At 39.4% G+C, this 23,514-nt stretch overlaps 1 protein-coding gene across 3 annotated transcripts in view; it reads right to left on the bottom strand.

Annotated features, from left to right (window-relative positions):
- The window catches only part of BTBD8 (BTB domain containing 8), a 95,664-nt gene that overhangs the window by 60,114 nt on the left and 12,036 nt on the right, over positions 1-23,514 (bottom strand). For all 3 annotated transcript variants that reach the window (XM_012176065.4, XM_004002191.5, XM_060411616.1), the window contains 2 exons: positions 11,346-11,581; positions 4,937-5,054 (listed from right to left, as the gene is read on the bottom strand). In XM_012176065.4, coding sequence (XP_012031455.3) covers positions 4,937-5,054; positions 11,346-11,581 — 354 coding nt within the window. The remainder of the gene's footprint in view (positions 1-4,936; positions 5,055-11,345; positions 11,582-23,514) is intronic.

The raw sequence follows: 23,514 nt of genomic DNA, 5'->3' as shown, positions 1-23,514 counted from the left end.
CTTACGTGCAGAGTACATCACGCGAAATGCCAGGCTGGATGAAGCACAAGCTAGAATCAAGATTGCTGGGAGAAATATCAATAACTTCAGATATGCAGATGACACCACCCTTATGGCAGAAAGTGAAGAGGAACTAAAGAGCCTTTTGATGAAAGTGAAAGAGGAGAGAGAAAAAGTTGGCTTAAAACTCAACATTCAAAAACCTAAGATCATGGCATCCGGTCCCATCATTTCATGGCAAATAGATGGAGAAACAATGGAAACAGTGACAGACTTTATTTTCTTGGGCTCCAAAATCACTGCAGATAGTGACTGCAGCCATGAAATAAAAAGACGCTTGCTCCTTGGAAGAAAAGCTATGACCAATCTTACTAAAAAGCAGAGACACTGCTTTGCCAACAAAGGTCCGTCTAGTCAAAGCTACGTATGACTGTGAGAGTTGGACTGTGAAGAAAACTGAGTGCTGAAGAATTGATGCTTTTGAACTGTGGTGTTGGAGAAGACTCTTGAGAGTCCCTTGGACTGCAAGGAGATCAGACCAATCAATCCTAAAGGAAATCAGTCTCGAATATTCATTGGAAGGACTGATGTTGAAGCTGAAACTCCAATACTTTAGCCACCTGATATGAAGAACTGACTCACTGGAAAAGACCCTGATGCTGGGAAAGATTGAAGGCAGGAGGAGGAGATGACAGTGATTGAGATGGTTGGATGGTACCACTGACTCAATGGACATGAACTTGAGCAAACTCTGGGAGTTATGATGGACAGAGAAGCCTGGCATGCTACAGTCCATGGGGTTGCAAAAAGTCGAACACAACTGAGCAACTCTAGTGTCCTGAACTGACTGAAGGACGCTGATCTCCTAACTCAGTGCTGACTTACTAAATTGTAGTTTCAGACAATCTGCATTAAAAATAAAAATAATAATTTTATTTATTTTTGGCTGTCCTTAGGTCTTAGTTGCTGCGCAGGCTTTTTTCTAGTTGTGGTGAGCAGGCTACTCTCCAGTTGCAGTGTGCTGGCTTCTCACTGCGGTGGCTTCTCCTGTGGAGCACGGGCTCTCGGACACAGGGACTTCAGCAGTTGTGGCACACGGGCTCAGTAGTTGCAGCTCCAGGCTCCAGAGCACAAGCTCAACAACTGCGGTGTATGGGCTCAGCTGCTCCATGGCCTGTGGGATCTTCCTGGACCAAGGATCGAACCTGTGTCCCCTGCATTGGCAGGTGGACCCTTCAACACTGACCCAGCAGAGAAGCCTTAGAGAATCTACATTTTAAAGGGAGATTCGACAGCATCTTAACCCCATCAATGAAAGTCTGATGGTACAATATCAGGCACTGAAGAAAAAAATAAAAAAGGTATGTGGAAGGGATATAGGATCTTAAGTGTTAGAAAGCTAAAATTAGGAATCACTGCCCTGCTTTTTCAATAAAGTAATATGAGAGAATCTTAATTATGGAATACTGAAGTATAACAAATAAATTAGTTTAAAAGCATAGATTAAATTTCATTAAGAAAATAATAGGATAACAATTAACACTATAAAATGAGAGATCAGGTGGATACTTTGAGGTAGGCTAAACCCTAAAGATCAGTCCTGGGTATTCATTGGAAGGACTGATGCTGAAGCTGAAACTCCAATACTTTGGCCACCTCATGCGAAGAGTTGACTCATGGGAAAAGACCCTGATGCTGGGAGGGATTGGGGGTAGGAGGAGAAGGGGACGACAAAGGATGAGATGGCTGAATGGCCTCACTGACTCAATGGACATGACTTTGGGTAAACTCCAGGAGTTGGTGATGGACAGGGAGGCCTGGCGTGCTGCAATTCATGGGGTGGCAAAGAGTCGGACACCACTGAGTGAATGAACTGAACTGAGCTGAAAGATGACAGGAGGAGATACATGTAGAGAGAAATGCGGAGTATACAGATGGTATTCATCTGGTGACTGACAGCAATTCAGGCAGAAAAGTGATGTTACAGAAATCCACAACAGGAGTAATGTGTTGTAGTACTCCAGGAAGCAACACTGAGAAAAGCAGTAACTAACAAATGGGATCCATGAACTCTAATGAGTCCTTTTACTATAACCTCTCTGCCAGCAAATAAACTGAGCTCTCTTTTTCTCCTTTGAGCAGGAGAAAAAAGCTCTCTTATCTCCTTTGGAGATAAGCAAGAACTAAGACGTGGGAAGGGTGGAGAAGTAACACTGTGATGAGGGTAAGGCCTGCGCAGAGACAGAACAGCGTAGGAAGTCTACTGCTATCCCTTTGCTCCTTGGATTGGGGAGAAATGCAAGTGATTCAAATCACCTTTCCCTGCATGTCCCACATAAACAAAGGACACTCAAGCTGTTGCTACTATCTACACAAAAGCTCATATCAGAGGCCTATTACCTGGACGATGACAGCAAACACTTACATGGTACTTACTACGTGCCAGGCATTGTTCAAAGTACTTTAAATGCTTTTAGTAATTTAATCACCATAATAACCCTATATGTTGTTGTTGTTTAGTTGCTAAGTCATGTCCGACTCTTTTGTCACCCCATGGACTGTAGCCCACCAGGGTCCTCTGTCCATGGGATGTCCCAAGCAAGAATACTGGAGTGGGTTGCCATTTCCTTCTCTAGGGGATCTTTCTGATCCAGGGATTGAACCTGAGTCTCCTGCATTGGCAGGCAGATTCTTTACCGCAGGCAGATTCTTTACCACTGAGCCACCAGGGAAACCCAGTAATAACTCTCTAAGATGGATACTATTACAATCTCCATCTTTGCTGAGGATGCTAAAACACAGAATGCTTAACTAACTTCCCCGAATTCATACAGCTAAAGATGGTAAAGCTGGAATTCAAACCCAGGCAGACAGGTTCCAACACAGTACACACACTCTTAATTACCCAGTTATAAATGACTTCTTTAGCTTAGTTGTGCCACCACAAGCAAGTGACTGGCATCATATCATCTTGCAGCAAATAAAGGACTCCAGGTACTGGGCTGTGGATCAAGCGAAAGTCTGAAATGCTGTGAGAATTACTAAAATGGTGACTCAGTCATGAAGTGAGCCAATGCCGTTGGAAACATAGTGCTGACAGCCTTGCTCGATGCAGAGCTGCCACCCACATATCTTCAGGTCGTAAAAAATGCAATTATCTGCAAAGTGCAATAAAGGAAAACGAAGTATGCCTGTGTTTTCTGAACTACTGATATAATAATCTTTGAACTGAATAATAAAATTATAGGTTCAAACAGAAAAACATTCAAGTTTGGAATAGGAATGTAATCTTGGGATTTAGAATCTGTTACTTTAACTCATATAAGGGTGCCAACCAAGTAAGAGAACTTAAGCCAGATCTTCTTGAAACATATCCTCAGGAAATTGCCTTTCTAGTTAACATAAATATCTTTTTTATCGCTAGGTGAACAAAATAAGCCAGAAATGTAGCAAGAGCTGTCCTAAAATACAAACCTAATCTTCTAGATCCAGCTATTAAAACAGTCCACTGTCAGGCAGTACACAGGGAGAAGCCAAATATAGACACTGTTGGAAAACATACTGCAAATGGTCAGAGTCCTGCTTTCCCAGTATGACAACAGTAGTCCTAGGGTTCCATAAGTTTCAAGAAAAATCTGGCATAAAATAATCCCAAAGCAAATTAATTTTGAAAGTAAAATTGTGTTGTCCCTCTACACTAACCAAGAAGAAAGAAAGGCACGCACACATACCATTTGGGAATATGTATATTTATATTCCCAAATATGGAAAATACAGATCCATAATATGGAAAATATATAAATAAATTTCTATCACACTCTGTATTTTACTAAAACATAGTAAAATGCGTATATATATTTCATAAAAAATAGTAAAATGTGTATATATATTTACAAAATATGTGTTTTCAGAAAGGAAAGTTCAAAGTCTGAATGGCAGTCTGATGGAAACTGGCAGTCTCAAGAGTTTAGCAATGTACTTCAGTCAATTAAGTGGCAAAACCAGTATGACAGTACAAACATCGCTACTGTTTGGCTTGGATTTCTGTAATCTAAACCCACTGCTAACTTCATTAAGGGCTGTGCACCCTTGAACCTACAAGACTGCTTCTAGCCTCTGCAAAAATAGTCTGTTTCTTCCTCTTCCGCAGTACCAGAATAACTTAACATTCTATTTGAAACACAAAGAGGCAGGGAGGGTAACTCTGGGTTCCTCAGCTTTCCAATTCTAGTCTGTTTTGAGGCCCAGCTGTACCTCTTTCCCTTGAGTTCCAAGAAAAAAAATCTCTATTTCTTATTAACATCTTTTCTTTCTTTAAGCAGATTTTAGTTACTTACAAAAAAGGAGCCTGACCTAAACAGGCAGCAGGCTTTAATTTAAACTCTAAAAGCCTGGAATGCCTAAGCAACCCAGTTCTACAGAATAATGGTTTTTAAAAAGTACACTGAAAAATTAAACCTCCTAATCAGTGCTATTCATGAGAATCATCTATTTAGAATTAAAGACTTTGAGCCAAAATGCATTCAGAGAAAATACATGTCATTCATGTAGCAATAATCATTTTCAATACCATAATGACTATGAAATTAAAAACTGCATTTAATGACATTTTCAGTGGCTTTCAAATCTATTTTAGGCAACAGTATATCTTCTTCTAATGAAATCTTAGGTTCATGCCCAATGCACAGCACAGATCTGCTCTAGCTGAGCATGCGCACATGTCTCAGTGGGTCATCTGTGCATGTGTGAAACTGCACATAGAAAATCCTGTCTATGGTCCAAACTCTTCCTGTCAGAGACCTCCTGAGGCATCTCCATGGAGCCTCTGCAGCCTATGTGAATCAGATCTTGAAAACCACTGTGCTATAAAAAGACAGCCACCCTTTGACACTTACTGTCACAACCAGAATACCAAATTAATCACAAGCCTATTTACCTGTGAGCTTTAAAACTTTTTCCATCAACATAAATATCAATATCTGGGCAACAGTGTTTCACGTAAAGCTTCAATAAATCTTCTCCCAATTCAGACGCAGGTTCCAAGTCATAAATATCTTTAAAAGAGAAAAACAAGACAAAAAATAGTTTCTTTAATAGTATATATGTTTCAAAATTTTGTATTCTTGCTGTTGCTCAGTCACTCAGTTGTGTCTAACTCTTTGCAACCCCATGGACTGCAGCATGCCAGGCTGTCCTTCACTATCTCCCCGAGATAGCTCAAACTCATGTCCATTGTATTCTAATACTAGCAAAATGTTTTTCCACATGGTTATCCTGATTAGCTACTGAAAGTAACAGTGAGTGAAACCTTTAAGCGGTAAATTCAAAATAAAATGAAACTTTAAAATCTGCTCTGAAATATATATTTCTACTTAAATATAGATACACATTTAAATGTAGTAATACTATTACAAATTATACACCAAAATTGAAGCCACTTCACAAACATCTGACTTAAAAAGTTAAAAGATTTCCTAAGTTTGATATTCTTTTTCATCACTTAGTTTCTTCCTGTTTCTGTTCATGGATTTATGACTAGGATGATCTGTGAACCAACAGAAATTCAACTAAAACCAATAGGACTTATAGAGCACTTATTATGAGTCTAGTGCTGTATACAGTATAGAGAGTTATAGAAAATATTTTAAGAACTACCCCTACTTCAAAAGGTTCACAATTTAGGCATTGGGAAGTGAAATATAAAACATGTATATATATTTAAAAAGAAAAATACTACATTGTATATTATAGCTCTATCAGTCTGGAAATTTTTGTTAGTATAACTGGTGAGGATGGGTCCCCGGGAACAGATTCCCAGTAACCAATTTACAAATTTATATATTTAGAAACCAGAATGCTAATGAGGTGACTCTGGGTTAAGTCTCCTAAAGAGCTTCAGGATGGGGGCTGGTCACCAGAAAGGACAAATATGTCATTAGAGAGGGGAAAATTTCAGGCCCTTCCCCATACCTCTAGGGAGGGAAAGGGGGCTATAAACTGAATTATAAAAATTCTTGAACAATAAGATTCAGGGAACTACTGGGTTGGTGAACACACTGACTTTTGAAAAGATAGCACACCTGAGAGGGCATGGATATTTGTTCTGTATACCTTCCCTTCTCCACCCAACCCACATTCCTAGCCCTATATCTTTTTCATTTGGCTGTTCCTAAATTATATCTTTTATAACAAATAGGTAAATATAAGCGAAATGTGTTCCTGAGTTCTGTGAGTCATTCTAGCAAATTATTGAACTTTGGAGGAGGGTGGTCATGGGAACTCTGGAATTTGTAGTCGCTGGGCATAAGCGTGGGGAGTAATGGGGATATGTCACCCCAAAACATGCCACTCTGGCATGAGGATTATTTTGAGCTAAAGGTACTTGAGAAGGAGCAGATGCAGGGAAAGCTATTTACATCCCCCAACTGCCTAAAAATAAAAGTAAAAAATTTCCCTTTTGTAAAGGAAATTTCCATGTGCAAAGCTATCTCCTTCCTAGGAAGAAACTATTCTCTTCACTTGACTATTATCTGTGTAAGAAGACAACCCTTATTCACCATACATTTTTTCCTCTCACCTTCCCATACCTTGCCTCCACCATCTAGTAGCCCAGAATGCCTTTCTTTCAGTTAGCTTAAGATAACAATTTTGTTGTTTAGTCAATAAATTGCATCCAATTCTTTTTGCAACCCCGTGGACTGTAGCCCACCAGGCTCCTTTGTCCAAGGGATTTCCAGGATAAGAATACTGGAGTGGGTTGCCATTTCTTTCTCCAGGGGATCTTCCTGACTCAGGGATTGAACCCACGTCCCCTGCATTGCAAGTAGGATTCTTTACTGCTGAGCCACCAGGGAAGGTCAAGATGATATATAATCCTCGATTATCTAGCCATCTTCTTGAATCTCCTTTTTGGTGAAACTCCTGGTGCAAAAATAAGTGATGAAAACCATTCCCCCCCCCCTCCTGTTAATCTGTCTTATTTCAGTTTAATCCTTAGGCCAGTCACAGAACCTAAGAGGGTAGAAAGAACTCTTTCCTCCCCAACAGTAGCCTAGGCACCTGACTTGCATTTAACATCTGAAGTGGGGAGAATATTGCAGCACTAAGCCCTTAAACCTGTGGGATTTATCTGTAGCTAACTCTGGATAGTTACCATTAGAATTGAACTGTTGGATGCCCTGCTGGTGTTAGGAGAATTGGTTATGTGTGGGGAAAAAACACACACACACACACACACACACTTCTGACATGTGGAGTCAAAAGTGGTACCCAGAAAAGAAAACAAAAACAACTCACAATTACAGAAACCCAACACTGTTCCTCAACCTGAGGCCATCATTCCATTCTACCTTAAACTTCCTCTGTTCATAGTCTTTAAGGCTGCAAAATAGTACCACTTAAATACCTTAAAAGAGCTTATGAATAAGGCTACCTCATCTCTTGGTTTGCCTGGGGGCAGTCCAGTTAATGCCTGTTGCCCCAGAATAACATTCAACAGCAATGATAATTTTTCATTTTTTACTTTTTCAAAAGAATCCTTGTTACTCTTTCAAAAGAATCCTTGTTTGGACCAGAAAATATAAAGTCATCCTTTATATAATAAGGCTCTTCATTGTCTGTCTTCCACTTATACGTCGAGGTTCATCCCTTACTGTGACCATTCTTATCCCCTCCTTTACCCTAGACCCACAAACCATGCGTGGTGTTCCAAATTTGCTATGTGCCTGGTTCTCTGCCTCCAGGAGTATCATTTCCTTCGCCTGGAATACTTCTTCCCTAAACTCTCTATGTCTGGTCAACATCTGCTTCTTCTTCAGGATTCAGTTCAGGTATTATTCCTTCTAGGCAGCTTTCTCTGAAGGCCTATTATTCCTTCCATGTAGTTTTTTCTGAAGGCCTAAGTCTAGGTTAATGCGCCCTATTTGAGTCCTTAACACACTTGGTACATAACCAACCTGATTATACCTCCTGCTAAACTGCAGGACAGTAACATTATCTGTTTTGTTCAATATCAAATCTTCAAAAGTTGGTATTTGCATAATGTGATGATTAGAATGGCATTCCAGGAACAAATAGCAAGTATAAAAGCACAGAAGTAACAAAATACAGTTCTTTCAGATGAAATGCTAAGTCAATAAGAGCAGAGCTCAGGGGGTGTGAGGGGTTGTGAAGATAGAAGGCAGTAGAGTACTAGGCGGCAGTCAGTTCCCCAAATCCCCTTATACCATGGGAAAGAAGCAGGGATTTATATTAAGGCTGTGGGAGACTACTAAAGAATTTTAATAAGGCAAGTGCCATGGTCAGGCTTGCAATGAACAAATTTTGTTCTATACAATAGAAATGGAGGGTGGCACAAGAAGTCAGGTGACCAGCTGAGGTTCAAATTCTCAAGGCAAATAACAACTTACTGAAATAAAGAAATGGCAGGAGGATAAAGGAGAGAAATATTTAAGAATATTTAGGAGACAAATCAACAGACATGCTCATGAATTGAATGAAGGGTAAAAGAGTAACTGAGAAGAAAGATAGTTAATATAGGGAATTCCCTGGCAGTCCAGTGGCTAGGACTCCATGATTCCACTGCAGGGGGCACGATAAACCTTATGCCAAAGGTGCATATTCGTGGTGGCAGAATCTACCCCCCTTTAATACTTGCAGTGCAATAACAGGAAGGAATTATAAAACTCCCAATGCCATTAAAATGTTTTCTGGAGATATCAGTCTTGTTTACTAACTTTTAGTCCTATAAGCCAAAGCATCAATAAATGAATATAACTGGAAGGTATATGACATCCTGGAGAAGGGAATGGCAAACCACTTCAGCATTCTTGCCTTGAGAACACCATGAACAGCATGACAAGGCAAAAAGATATGACCATAAAGCCTGCAACATTAACATCCAATTAATGTTACAATTTAATGTTACATCCTGCAACATTAAATATTTTATATACATTTTTCTAACACAAAATTTGGGTTGGTAGAAGTGTGGGAAACAATATAACACATGAATTTGATCCCTGGGCTGGGAACAAAGATCCCGAATGTCACATGGTGAGGTCTAAAATAAATAAATAAAAGAGTGAATAAAAAAAATAAGGAAGGAAGAAAGATAGTAATATAATTAATATAATTCACACTACGCAGTATTTAAGAGAAGAGCAGGCTGGGAAAGGCAGGTGATTAGATCAGTCTGACACAAGTTAAATTTTGAGATATTTATATTTAGAGGTATATTTATACAGATATGTCTGGTCAGTGGTTGGATATGAAGCTCAAAAAATAATTAAAGAGGAAGTGCCGGTGAAGGAGACTGAGCAGTGACTGAGAGGGAAAATCCCAACAGCACAGTGTCAGCACAGAGAAGACAGAGGAAGTTTCAAGGAGGGTGGCACTGACAGTACGGAGGACAGTGAAGGACTTTATAAGATGTGGCAAACAAGTGTCTATTCAACTGGTCAGCATGGGGCTGGGGGCGGGGTGGGAGTTCCATGGAGTGATGGAGGAGAAAATAGATAGAGGCAAGGGGTTGAGGGGTAAATGAACTCTTTCCATTTACACTAAAAATCTGTTTGGCCACTTTAATCGGCTATTGCGGGCCCATGGCAGAATTCTAGACTAGAGGCAAGAAAAATGGGTATTGAATGTCAGCTCGGTCAACTGCTCCATCTCTGTGGCCTTGGAAAGTCCCTTATGCTCTCTGAGCCTTACTGTCCTCATCTATAAAATCAATCTGTAACCACTTTCTTTGTAGGGCTGAGACTAAATGAGATAGTTTAAAAAATGAACAGATCTATCTCAAGCCTAGAAGAGGCATGCATGCATGCATGCATTCATCTACCATAATACAATATGGTGAACATATATAAAAGAAACCTAACTGAGCTTAAATCAGTTTGTTTTTAGTGCTGCTGCACGAAACATCAGTAATAAAAATCTTTTAGTTAACAGATACTATCATGTACAGTCAATTCAACTGTAACACATGTTTTGAAAACATGAGTTTGATCCAACACAACTGACATATTAAGGAACAATTTTTGCATAATGGGAATTTTTCCTTTCCTTAGGTGCTAGGTAATCCATGACAAATACTAAGTCAATGCAAGGAACTGTACTCAGTTGGACTGAGCCATGAAAGAATATACATAAAACATAAATACCTAAGACACCTACCAGAAACCTCTGTTCACCCATGACTACTCATTTCTAGTGTTACAAATTTCCATCTGATTTCAGATAACAACTGCTGGGAGACCATTTTCTATGAATATTTTTGTGTTTTTGTATGGTCTGTCCTTTCTGAGCAGAGCACTGGCAAATTTGGATAAAGGGTGATTAAACAATAAACACATCTTGGAAGTTAGAGATAATGAGATGTCCAGAAAGATTCAGAGATTATCCTCTCCTCAAAATCATTTCTTTACACTCCTACCTTCCCCTCACCAGACAAGACTTATCTACCTTCCAAAGTAAAGGTCTCTCCCTCTGTGGAGGAGGATGAGCAGGTCTGCCAGCAGCCTATAAGAGTCTCATAAAGTTGGTGTTCCCCTCCTAAGATGCAACCCCATTGCATGTGAACAGCAGGTAACATTAAGCCCTCATGGGGACTGAGGGTTGGGAAGTGGTTCTGAGATGCTCTATAAGTAATGAACAGTTTGTTCTCTTATCCAAGGCTCTTGAGTCTCCTGTTGGAATATCTACTGTATCTCTATCTGCATCCTTAACATCCTCCTTCCACCAATTCACAGCAATTCACAAGCTGCAAACCTTTTGACACCCACTTCTACAAACAAACCAGAGCTCTTTTTCAAGGTCAAATGCCATATTTATTGTAGTATTTATGCACTGCTGAATCATTTAACATGGATAAAACTATGCTCCTAGTTTTTTTAGGTTCCTATCTTTTAAAAATGTGTCCTGACAAAAGTTTCAGTGACTATGTCATGACAAAATGTATTGGTGATTTTTGTGTTGCGTGGAGTTTTTTAAGGAACGCATATATTGTGTTAGAACTAATTCTACAGTCTGCTAAAGCTTTTGCTGGTGTAGATTAGAATAAGTATGAAAATATATAGAAGCTTAAAAGGAAAATTGTGAATTATGTCTGTATTTATTAATTAATAATAACTCTATCTCTAATTACTTGGGAAAACTGGGAGTAGGCCATATTATTATTTCCATTTACTCATAAATTATTTACTTTGATTTATACTGACTTTCATCTACTTATAAAAAAATGTTCAATAGAGCTGATTTTTGAAGTATGTTTTTCTCTAAGTGTTTAGAATATAATTACTTTCATGGCTATAAAATTTTATAAAAATCCACAAAAAATACCTCACCAGTGGAAATTACATTTTCCTCTTTGCTGTTGATCTCTTTTGGAATTTCATGTTTCAGAAGAGAATGATCAGATGATCTTTTACTTAAGAACTCTACAGATAACCTTCTATCATTGTCAGTACAGTTTCCAACACTGAAGTCACATTTCTTTTGTGGTACTCCACTTTCCACTATCTTTTTCCTAAGAATTTCTTCTTCATAGTTTTTTATATTTCTGTTTGATGAGTATACAATCCTAAAAGACAAAATGCAAAATATTAATAAAAATAATGTTGGTTATTCTTAAAACCTAGTTTCACAATGTGTGGCTTTCATAGATAACAGCCACATGGTTGGAAAATCTTCTTAATCTACACTAAAGAAAGGTCCATCTAAAATAGGAGGAAGTTTGTAAAGCTATAAAAAAGCAATGTTAAAAAGGAGTGTGTAACTGCCAACAAATTATATAACCTAAATGAAATGGACAATTCCTAGGAAGGACACACACTACGAAACTTAATTTAAGAAGAGAGTATCTGAATAGACAAATAATAAGTAAAGAGATTGAATTAGTATTTTAAAACTTCTCACAAAGAAGGACACAGGACCAGGTGGCCTCCCTGGTGAATATTACCCAATGAAAGAAAATTAATTAATGGCAAACTTTACATTTACTTTACAAACTCTTCCAAAAAATATAAGACAGAACACCTAACTCATTATGTGAAGCCAGTACTATCTTGAATCAAAAGGAGACAAAGACATCACAAGAAAACTACAGACCAATATTTCTTATTAATGTAGAGAAAAAATCTTCAACAAAATAATAGCAAAATGAATCCAACAACATATAAAAAGAACTATACATCATGACCAACTGGGCTTTATTTTAGGAATTCAAGGGTAATTAAACATATGAAAATCAATGTCATACACCATATGCTCTAGTGTGAACGTTTATATCCCCTACAATCATATACTGACAAAATCCAACATCCTGTCATAAAACATTCAGCAAACTAGAAATGGAGGTAAACATTCTCAACCTGATAAAGCATACCTATGAAAAACCCACAGCTAACATCAGACTTAATGGTAAACAATTGAAAACTTTCTTCCTAAGATCAGCAAGGATGTCTATCTGCTCTTACCACTTCTGTTCAACATTTAAATGGAGATTCTAGCCAGAGCAATTAAGCAAGAAAAAGAAATAGCTGGATTGGAAAGGAATAAGTAAAGCTATCTTGAACTACAAATTATAAACATATACATAGAAAATCATTGGAAATTCATCCCTAAACTGTCTGCTAAACAAGTTCAGCAAAGTTGCAAAACAGAAGATCAATATGCAAAAATCACTAATAACAAACAATCCAAAATTAAGTTAGAAAATAACTCCATTTACAACAGCATCAAAAAAATAAAATACTTAGGAATATATTGATATTTCATAAAAAGCACAAGTCTTATATGCTGAAAGCTACAAAACAATGCTGAAAGCAATTAAATAAATGGAGACACATTCCATTGATAATCTAATATTTTTAAAATGGCAATACTCTTTGAATTAATCTATGGATTCAGTGCAATACCAATCAAAATTCAGCTAGTTTTCTGCAGAAATTGACAAACTAATCCTCAAATTCAAACAGAAATGCTAGGATAGCCAAAACAATCTTTAAATAGAACAAATTTGGAAGATTCACATTTTCTGAATTCTTACCTTCCTACAAAGCTACAACCATCAATACTGTGTGGTACTGGCATAAGGACAGATGTATGGATCAATGGAACCAAACTGAGTGTCTAGAACATACATTTATAGGCAACTGATTTTTGACAGAGGTGTTGTGACATTCTGATTTATAATATGAACTTTGTACACCATTCCCAGCACGTAGATTCCAAAACCCTTCTAACTTCCTATGTAAAAGCCATAGGCTATCTTTTATTACAGTTTAATTCAGTTCAGTTGCTCAGTCATTTCCAACTCCTTGCAACTCCATGGACTGTAGCAGGGCAGGCTTCCCTGTCTATCATCAACTCCCAGAGCTTGCTCAAGCTCAAGTCCACTGAGTCAGTGATGCCAACCAACCAACTCATCCTCTGTCATCCCCATCTCCTCCCACCTTCAATCTTTCCCAGCATCAGGGTCTTTTCCAATGAGCCAGTTCTTCGCATCAGGTAGCCAAAGTATTGGAGCTTCAGCTGCAGCATCAGTCTTTCCAATGAATATTCAGGACTGATTTCCTTTAGGATTGACTGGTCTGATCTCCTTGCAGTCCAAGGGACTCTCAGGAGTCTTCTCCAACACCACAGTTCAAAAGCATCAATTTTGGGGGGCTCAGCTTTCTTTAGTCCAACTCTTACATCCATACATGACTACTGGGAAAACCATAGCTTTGACTAGTCGGACATTTGTTGGCAAAGTAATGTCTCTGCTTTTTAATATGCTGTCTAGGTTTGTCATAGCTTTTCTTCCAAGGAGCAAGCATCTTTTAATTTCATGGCTGCAATCACCATCTGCAGTGATTTTGGAGCCCAAGAAAATAAAGTCTGTCACTGTTTCTTTTGTTTCTCCATCTATTTGCCATGAAGTGATGGGACCAGATGCCATGATCTTAGTTTTTTGAGTGCTTAGTTTTAAACCAACTTTTTCACTTTCCTCTTTCATTTTCATCAAGAGGCTCTTCAGTCCTTCTTCACTTTCTGCTATAAAGGTGGTGTCACCTGCATATCTGAGATTATTGATATTTCTCCTGGCAATCTTGATTCCAGCTTGTGCTTCATCCAGCCCGGCATTTCACATGATGTACTCTGCATATAAGTTAAAATAAGTTGGGTGACAATAATACAGCCTTGAAGTACTCCTTTCCTGATTTGGAACCAGTCTGTTGTTCCATGTCCAGTTCTAACTGCTGCTTCTTGACCTGTATACAGATTTCTCAGGAGGCAGGTCAGGTGGTCTTGAATTTTCCAGTTTGTTGTGATCCACACAGTCAAAGGCTTTGGCATAGTCAATAAAGCAGAAGTAGGTATCTTTCTGGAACTCTTTTGCTTTTTCAATGATCCAATGGATGCTGGCAATTTGATCTCTGGGTTTTCTGGCCTTTCTAAATCCATCTTGAACATCTGAAAGTTCACGGTTCATGTACAATTGAAGCCTGGCTTGGAGAATTTTGAGCATTATTTTGCTGGCGTGTGGGATGAGTGCAACTGTGCAGTAGTTTGAGCATTCTTTGGCATTGCCTTTTTTTGGGACTGGAATGAAAACTGACCTTTTCCAGTCCTGTGGCCACTGCTGAATTTTCCAAATTTGCTGGCATATTGAGTGTAGTACTTTCACAGCATTATCTTTTAGGATTTGAAATAGCTCAACTGGAATTCCATCACCTCCACTCGCTTTGTTCGTAGTGATGTCCTAAGGCCCATTTGACTTTCCTTTCCAGGATGTCTGGCTCTAGGTGAGTGATCACACCATTGTGGTAATCTGGGTCATGAAGATCTTTTTTGTATCATTCTTCTGTGTACTCTTGCCACCTCTTCTTAATATCTTCTGCTTCTGTTAGGTCCATACTATTTCTGTCCTTTATTATGCCCATCTTTGGATGAAATGTTCCCTTGGTATCTCTAATTTTCTTTCCCATTCTATTGTTTTCCTCTATTTCTTTTCATTGATCATTGAGGAAGGCTTTCTTGTCTCTCCTTGCTATTCTTGGAACTCTGCATTCAAATAGGTATATCTTTCCTCTTCTCCTTTGCCTTTGCCTTTTGCTTCTCTTCTTTTCTCAGCTATTTGTAAGGCCTCCTCAGACAACCATTTTGCTTTTTTGCATTTCTTTTTCTTGGGGATCGTCTTGATCACTGCCTCCTGTACAATGTCATAAACTTCTATCCATAGTTCTTCAGGTACTCTATCAGATCTAATCCCTAGAATCTATTTATCACTTCCACTATATAATTGTAAGGGATTTGACTTAGGTCATACTGGAAAAGTCTAGTGGTTTTCCCTACAGTCTTCAATTTAGGTCTGAATTTTGCAATAAGGAGTTCATGATCTGAGCCACAGTCAGCTCCTGCTCTTGTTTTTGCTGACAGTATAGAGCCTCTCCATCTTTGGCTGTAAAGAATATAATCAATCTGATTTCAGTGTTGACCATCTGGTAATGTCCATGTGTAGAGCCTTCTCTTGTGTTGTTGGAAGAGGCTGTTTACTATGACCAGTGCGTTCTCTTGGCAAAACTCTTGTTAGCCTTTGCCCTGCTTCATTTTGTACTTTAAGGCCAAAGTTGCCTGTTACTGCAGGTATTTCTTGACTTCCTACTTTTGCATTTCAGTCCCCTGTAATGAAAAGGACATTTTTGGGGGTGTTAGTTCTAGAAGGTCTTATAGGCCTTCATAGAACCACTCAACTTTAGCTACTTTAGCATTACTGGTTGGAGTAACTTTATTATAGCACTTAGTTTTATTTTCAGTTCCTGAAATAGCTCCAGAAGGATAAAAATGAAATGTGTGTCTTTCGTTATTCATAGCAAGCCCCTTTAAACCGCACCAGAGTTTACATTAGTGAGGTAGGTAACTTTTAGAAAGCCCATAATGATGGGAACTGGAATCCAGGAAAACCAACCAAGTGCTTTGAAGATTGGAACTAAGCTCTTCCCTCCACCTCTGGAGAGGGGAGAGGCTAAATTAACCACCAACGATCAATGATTGGGCTTCCCTGGTGGTTCAGATGGTAAAGAATCTGCCGGCAATGTGGGGGACCCAGATTCAATCCCTGGGTCAGGAAGATCCCCTGGAGAAGGAAATGGCAACCCACTTCGGTATTCTTCTCTGGAGAATTCCATGGGAACCGGTGGGCTACTGTCCATGGGGTCACAAAGATTTGGACATAACTGAGCTACTAACACACACTAATCAATCATGCCTATGTAATGAAGCCTGCATCTTTAGATGGGTTTCAGTGAGCCTCTGGGTTGGTGGACACATAGAGGTACTGGGAGAGTAGTGAACCCTGAGAGGGCATGGAAGCTGCTTCCCATAACCCGTGCCCTATGCATCACCTCCATCTTGCTGTTTCTGAGTTTTTACCAATAATACATCAAGTAAAATATTTTCCTGAGTCCTAGGAGCTGCTCCAGCAAATGAGCTGAACCTGAGGGAGGGGTCATAGGAATCTACATTCAGATGGTCAGAAGCACAGGTAACAATCTCCAGGTAGACAGTGTCAGGACTGAATTAAATCTGTAGGACACCCAACTGATATCTGGAGAACCTGAGAATTGCTTGGTGAGGGGAAAAAACTACAAATCTCGTGACCGGAAGTGTCAGAAGCAAAGTACTCAACAGGTAGAATTGTGCAACAGGATCGATTTGGAGGAAAAAGGAGGGAGCAAAAGTGGTTTGGGAGGAAGGAATGAGTGAGGCAAAGTAAGCAGCTGAGCAAGTTTAGGACTAAAGAGTTTGAATAATTTGGGTAAGAGGGGGCTCTGAGCTATAAAGGTGGTCTCCGGTTGTCTGGTATCTGGCTCTGGGATGATTAGGGCAGACGAGTGTTCTCTTCCGGAGTGTAAGAACCAGAGGGAAAGGTGGGTGTAGGAATGGATTCACGATTATTTGGTTTGCATATCAAAGGTGTGCTCTGGGAATTAGCTAACTCTGAGAGGGGCAGTCTTTCCCCAGTCAGTGAGGGTCCAAGATATATATATGTGCTCTGTTGTGCTCAGTCGCTTCAGTCGTATCCAGTTCTTTGCTACCCCGTGGACTGCAGCCCACTAGACTCCTCTGTCCATGGGATTCTCCAGGCAAGAATACTGGAGTGGGCTGCCATGCTGTCTATACACATAGTTAATATCACAAGGTACCTGTTCCACCCACTTCAACCCTACTAGTATAAGGGATTTGGGAAAGAAAACAGCCGCCACTTGAGAAAGCTGTAGGGGAAATGGAATCGTTCATACTGTGCTGCTGTTCTATGTATTTACTTGGTTGACATTTTATCCTAGCATTTATGTTTAAATGAAAATTTAAAGGTCTTCCCTTTTTACCCACAAATAAACATGCACACACATTCTCAGACAACTATAGTGCGGTCAGTCTTAGGAAATAAAAGATTTTTATCATGAGGTCATAAAGAAAAAACTATCAGTACTTTCCACTGCTAATCATGTGAGCCATATCTGAAGTCGCTATATATAAAATTTTTTTTCAAAGACTGTTTGATCAGAATTTTTACTAAAAATATCATAATCTCAATACTTTATATTCCTCTCCTTACGCTTTATATTAACACAGACAAATTTCAATACAATCTTCTTTTTAAAAGGAGAGAAGGTATTACTAGAGCTAATCAGTGAATTTAGCAAAGTTGCAGGATACAAAATCAATACACAGAAGTCACTGGCATTTCTATATACTAACAATGAAAAATCAGAAAGAGAAATTAAGGAATCAATCCCATTTATCATTGCAACAAAAAGAAATTAAATATCCAGGAATAAACTTACCTCAGGAGACAAAAGAACTGTACACAGAAAATTATAAGACACTGATGAAAGAAATCAAAGATGACATAAACAGATGGAGAAATATTCCATGTTCCTGGGTAGAAAGAATATTATGAAAATGACTATACTACCAAACGTAATACAGATTCAATGTGATTCCTATCAAATTACTAACAGCATTTTTCACAGAACTAGAACAAAAAATTTCACAGTTCACATGGAAACACAAAAGACCCTGTACAGCCAAAGCAGTCTCGAGAAAGAAGAATGGAGCTGGAGGAATCAACCTTCCCGACTTCAGATTCTACTAGAAAGCTACAGTCATCAAGACAGTATGGTCCTGGCACAAAAACAGAAATATAGACCAATGGAACAAGATAGAAAGCCCAGATATACACCCATGCAGCTATGGGTACCTTATTTTTGACAAAAAGGAGGCAAGAATATACAATGGGACAAAGACAGCATCTTCACTAAACGGTGCTGGGAAAACTGTAAAAGAATGAAATTAGAACACTTCCTACCACCATACACAAAAATAAACTCAAAATGGACTAAAGATCTAAATGTAAGACAAGAAGCTATAAAACTCTTAGAGGAAAACATAGAACACTCAATGACATAATTCAAAGCAGATCCTCTATGACCCACCTCCTAGAGTAACAGAAATAAAAACAAAAGTAAACAAGTGGGACCTGATTAAACTTAAAAGCTTTTGCACAGGAAAGGAAACTATAAGCAAGGTGAAAAGACAACCTTCATAATGGGAGAAAATAATAGCAAATGAAACAACTGACAAAGGATTAATTTCCAAAATATACAAGCAGTTCACACAACTCAATACCAGAAAAACAAACAACCCAATCAAAAGTGGGAAAAAGACCTAAACAGACATTTGTCCAAAGACATACAGATGGCTAACAAACACATGAAAAGATGCACAAAACAGCTCATTATTAGAGAAATACAAATCAAAACTACAATGAGATATCACCTCACACCAGTCAGAATGGCCATCATCCAAAGGTCTACAAACAATAAATGCTGGAGAGGGTGTGGAGAAAAGGGAACGCTCCTGCACTGTTGGTGGGAATATAAATTGATACAGCCACTATGGAAGATGGTATGGAGATTCCTTAAAAAACTAGGAATAAAACCACCATATGACCCAGCAATCCCACTCCTAGGCATATACCCTGAGGAAACCAAAACTGAAAGAGACACATGTATTCCATTGTTCATTGCAGCACTAATTACAATAGCTAGAACATGAAAGCAACCTAGATGTCCACTGACAGATGAATGGATAAAGAAGTTGTGGTACATATACATAATGGAATACTACTCAGCTATAAAACGGTACATATTTGAGTCAGTCCTAATGAGGTGGGATGAATCTAAAACCTATTATACAGAGTAAAGTAAGTCAGAAAAAGAAAGATAAACATATTCTAATGCATATATATGGAATCTAGAAAAATGGTACTGACAAATTTATTTACAGGGCAGCAACGGAGAAATAAACATAGAGAATAGACTTATGGACATAGGCAGAGAGGAGTAGAGGGTGAGATTTATGGAAAGAGTAACATAGAACCTTATATTACTGTATGTAAAAGAGATAGCCAATGGGAATTTGCTGTGTGGTTCAGGAAACTCAAAGAGGGGCTCTGGATCAACCTAGAGGGGTGGGATGGGGAGGAAAATGGGAGGGAGGTTCAAAAGGGAGGGAACATATGTATGCCTATGGCTGATTCACATTGAGGTTTGACAGAAAACAACAAAATTCTTCAAAGCAATTATCCTTCAATAAAAAAATAAATTTAAAAAAAGGAGGGGAGGAGGTATGTTACAAGAATTTTCTATATGCAAGACACTGATGAGGTATCATTAGGAATGTTCACATTGATGAGCAGATTCAATCTCAAGGAGCTTACCTAACATACTTCAGACATTCATCACTAATCTAACATGAAACAGAACGTGATTAAGGGCTTAAAATAGAGGGTTGTGAAGTGCTAGGAAGCACAAAGTCATTTACCACAACTTTATTATTCTAAATATGAGAAAACTGAGACTCAAAGAAATCATGAAACAAGGTAATGCACAGGCAAAAGGCAGCTCTGTCTTGTTGCCAGATTCAGTGCTTCCTCCACTCTACCATATTGTGTCTCGTTTGATCTTTTTTCCCTAACACTTCAATGATACAAATAAAGGGTGGCATTAATATAATTTCTCTTTCTCTAATATACAAAATTTGACCTTTCCCAAGCATCTTCTTCTAAACGTACACTCAGTAGCTGGAGAAATGTATAATTTCATAGGGTGACTACCAGGAATAACAGTTACTAAAAACTATTCAGTGCTTACTATATGCCAGGTCACTGTGCTAAGTGCTTTAAAAGCATCTAATTTAACCTTCGCAACAACATTATGAGGTAGGTATTCTTATTATATCCATTTTATTAAGCTGATAAAACTAACGGGAAGCGATTAGAGTGATTCATATTCACACAGTTAGAAATGGTAGACTCGCTTGACCACAGAGCCTCAGTCCAGTCGCTCAGTCGTGTCCAACTCTGTGACCCCATGAACTGCAGCATGCCAGGCCTCCCTGTCCATCATCAACTCCCAGAGTTCAGTCAAACTCACGTCCATCGAGTCAGTGATGCCATCCAGCCATCTCATCCTCTGTCGTCCCATTTTCCTCCTGCCCCCAGTCCCTCCCAGCATCAGAGTCTTTTCCAATGAGTCAACTCTTCACATGAGGTAGCCAAAATATTGGAGTTTCAACTTTAACATCATTCCTTCCAAAGAACACCCAGGACTGATCTCCTTTACAGTGGACTGGGTTGGATCTCCTTGCAGTCCAAGGGACTCTCAAGAGTCTTCTCCAACAACACAGTTCAAAAGCATCAATTCTTCGGTGCTCAGCAATCTTCACAGTCCAACTCTCACATCCATACATGACCACAGGAAAAACCATAGCCTTGACTAGACAGACCTTAGTCGGCAAAGCAATGTCTCTGCTTTTGAATATGCTATCTAGGTTGGTCATAACTTTCCTTCCAAGGAGTAAGCATCTTTTAATTTCATGGCTGCAATCACCATCTGCAGTGATTTTGGAGTCCAAGAAAATAAAGTCTGACACTGTTTCCACTGTTTCCCCATCTATTTGCCATGAAGTGATGGGACCAGATGCCATGATCTTCGTTTTCTGAATATTGAGCTTTAAGCCAACATTTTCACTCTCCTCTTTTACTTTCATCAAGAGGCTTTTTAGTTCCTCTCCACTTTCTGCCATAAGGGTGGTGTCATCTGCATATCTGAGGTTATTGGTATTTCTCCCGGCAATCTTGATTCCAGCTTGTGCTTCCTCCAGTCCAGTGTTTCTCATCATGTACTCTGCATAGAAGTTAAATAAGCTGGGTGACAATATACAGCCTTGACCTACTCCTTTTCCTATTTGGAACCAGTCTGTTGTTCCATGTCCAGTTCTAACTGTTCCTTCCTGACCTGCATATAGGTTTCTTAAGAGGCAGGTCAGGTGGTCTGGTATTCCCATCTCTTTCAGAATTTTCCACAGTTTATTGTGATCCACATAGTCAAAGGCTTTGGCATAGTTAATAAAGCAGAAATAGATGTTTTTCTGGAACTCTCTTGCTTTTTCTATGATCCAGCAGATGTTGGCAATTTAATCTCTGGTTCCTCTGCCTTTTCTGAAACCAGCTTAAACATTAGGAAGTTCATGGTTCACGTACTGCTGAAGCCTGGCTTGGAGAATTTTGAGCATTACTTTACTGGCATGTGAGATGAGTGCAATTGTGTGGTAATTTGAGCATTCTTTGGCATTGCCTTTCTTTGGAATTGTAATGAAAACTGACCTTTTCCAGTCCTGTGGCCACTGCTGAGTTTTCCAAATTTGCTGGCATATTGAGTTCAGCACTTTCACAGCATCATCTTTCAGGATTTGAAACAGCTCAACTGGAATGCCATCATCTCCACCAGCTTTGTTCGTAGTGATGCTTTCTAAGGCCCACTTGACTTCGAATTCCAGGATGTCTGGCTCTAGGTGAGTGATCACATCATCGTGATTATCTGGGTTGTGAAGATCTTTTTTGGACAGTTCTTCTGTGTATTCTTGCCACTTCTTCTTAATATCTTCTGCTTCTGTTAGGTCCATACCATTTCTCTCCTTCATCAAGCCCATCTTTGCATGAAATGTTCCCTTGGTATCTCTAATTTTCTTGAAGAGATCTCTAGTCTTTCCCATTCTATTGTTTTCCTCTATTTCTTTGCATTGATCACTGAGGAGGGCTTTCTTATCTCTCCTTGCTATTCTTTTGGAACTCTGCATTCAGATGCTTATATCTTTCCTTTTCTCCTTTGCTTTTCACTTCTCTTCTTTTCACAGCTATATGCAAGGCCTCCCCAGACAGCCATTTTGCTTTTTTGCATTTCTTTTCCATGGGGATGGTCTTGATCCCTGTCTCCTGTACAATGTCACGAACCTCTATCCATATTTCATCAGGCACTCTATCAGATCTAGTCCCTTAAAATCTATTTCTCACTTTCACTGTATAATCATAAGGGATTTGATTTAGGTCATACCTGAATGGTCTAGTGGTTTTCTCTACTTTCTTCAATTTAAGTCTGAATTTGGCAATAAGGAGTTCATGATCTGAGCCACAGTCAGCTCCCAGTCTTGTTTTCACTGACTGTATAGGGCTTCTCCATCTTTGGCTGCAAAGAATATAATCAATCTGATTTTGGTGTTGACTGTCTGGTGATGTCCTTGTGTAGAGTCTTCTCTTTCGTTGTTGGAGATACCCCACACCCAAGGTCAGGGGCGGTGGCCAGGAGGAACCACCCCCCACCTGAGGCTAGAGGCGGCGCCCGAGAGGGGCAACTCCATGTCCAAAGTCAGGAGGGGCAGCAGTGAGGAGATACCCCTGGTCCAAGGTAAGGAGCAGCAGCTGCGCTTTGCTGGAGCAGCCGTGAAGAGATACCCCACGTCCAAGATAAGAGAAACCCAAGTAAGACGGTAGGTGTTGCCAGGGGGCATCAGAGGGCAGACACACTGAAACCATAAGCAAAGAAAACTAGTCAATCTAATCACACGGACCACAACCTTGTTTAATTCAATGAAACTAAGCCATGCCGTGAGGGGCCACCCAAGACGGGCGGGTCATGGTGGAGAGGTCTGACAGAATGTGGTCCACTGGAGAAGGGAATGGCAAACCACTTCAGTATTCTTGCCTTGAGAACCCCATGAACAGTAGGAAAAGGCAAAATGATAGGATACTGAAAGGGGTACTCCTTGGGTCAGTAGGTGCCCAATATGCTACTGGAGATCAGTAGAGAAATAACTCCAGAAAGAATGAAGGGATGGAGCCAAAGCAAAAACAATACCCAGCTGTGGATGTGACTGGTGATAGAAGCAAGGTCCGATGCTATAAAGAGCAATATTGCATAGGAACCTGGAATGTTAGGTCCATGAATCAAGGCAAATTGGAAGTGGTCAAATAGGAGATGACAAGAGTGAACATCGACATTCTAGGAATCAGCGAACTAAAATGGACTGGAATGGGTAAATTTAACTCAGATGACCGTTATATCTACTACTGTGGGCAGGAATCCCTTAGAAGAAATGGAGTAACCATCATGGTCAACAAAAGAGTCT

The sequence above is a fragment of the Ovis aries genome, chromosome 1 (assembly GCF_016772045.2).
Source record: "Ovis aries strain OAR_USU_Benz2616 breed Rambouillet chromosome 1, ARS-UI_Ramb_v3.0, whole genome shotgun sequence".
NCBI lineage: Eukaryota > Metazoa > Chordata > Mammalia > Artiodactyla > Bovidae > Ovis > Ovis aries.
Note: the sequence above shows the minus strand (reverse complement) of the source record. Positions and strands in the feature narration are given on the sequence as shown.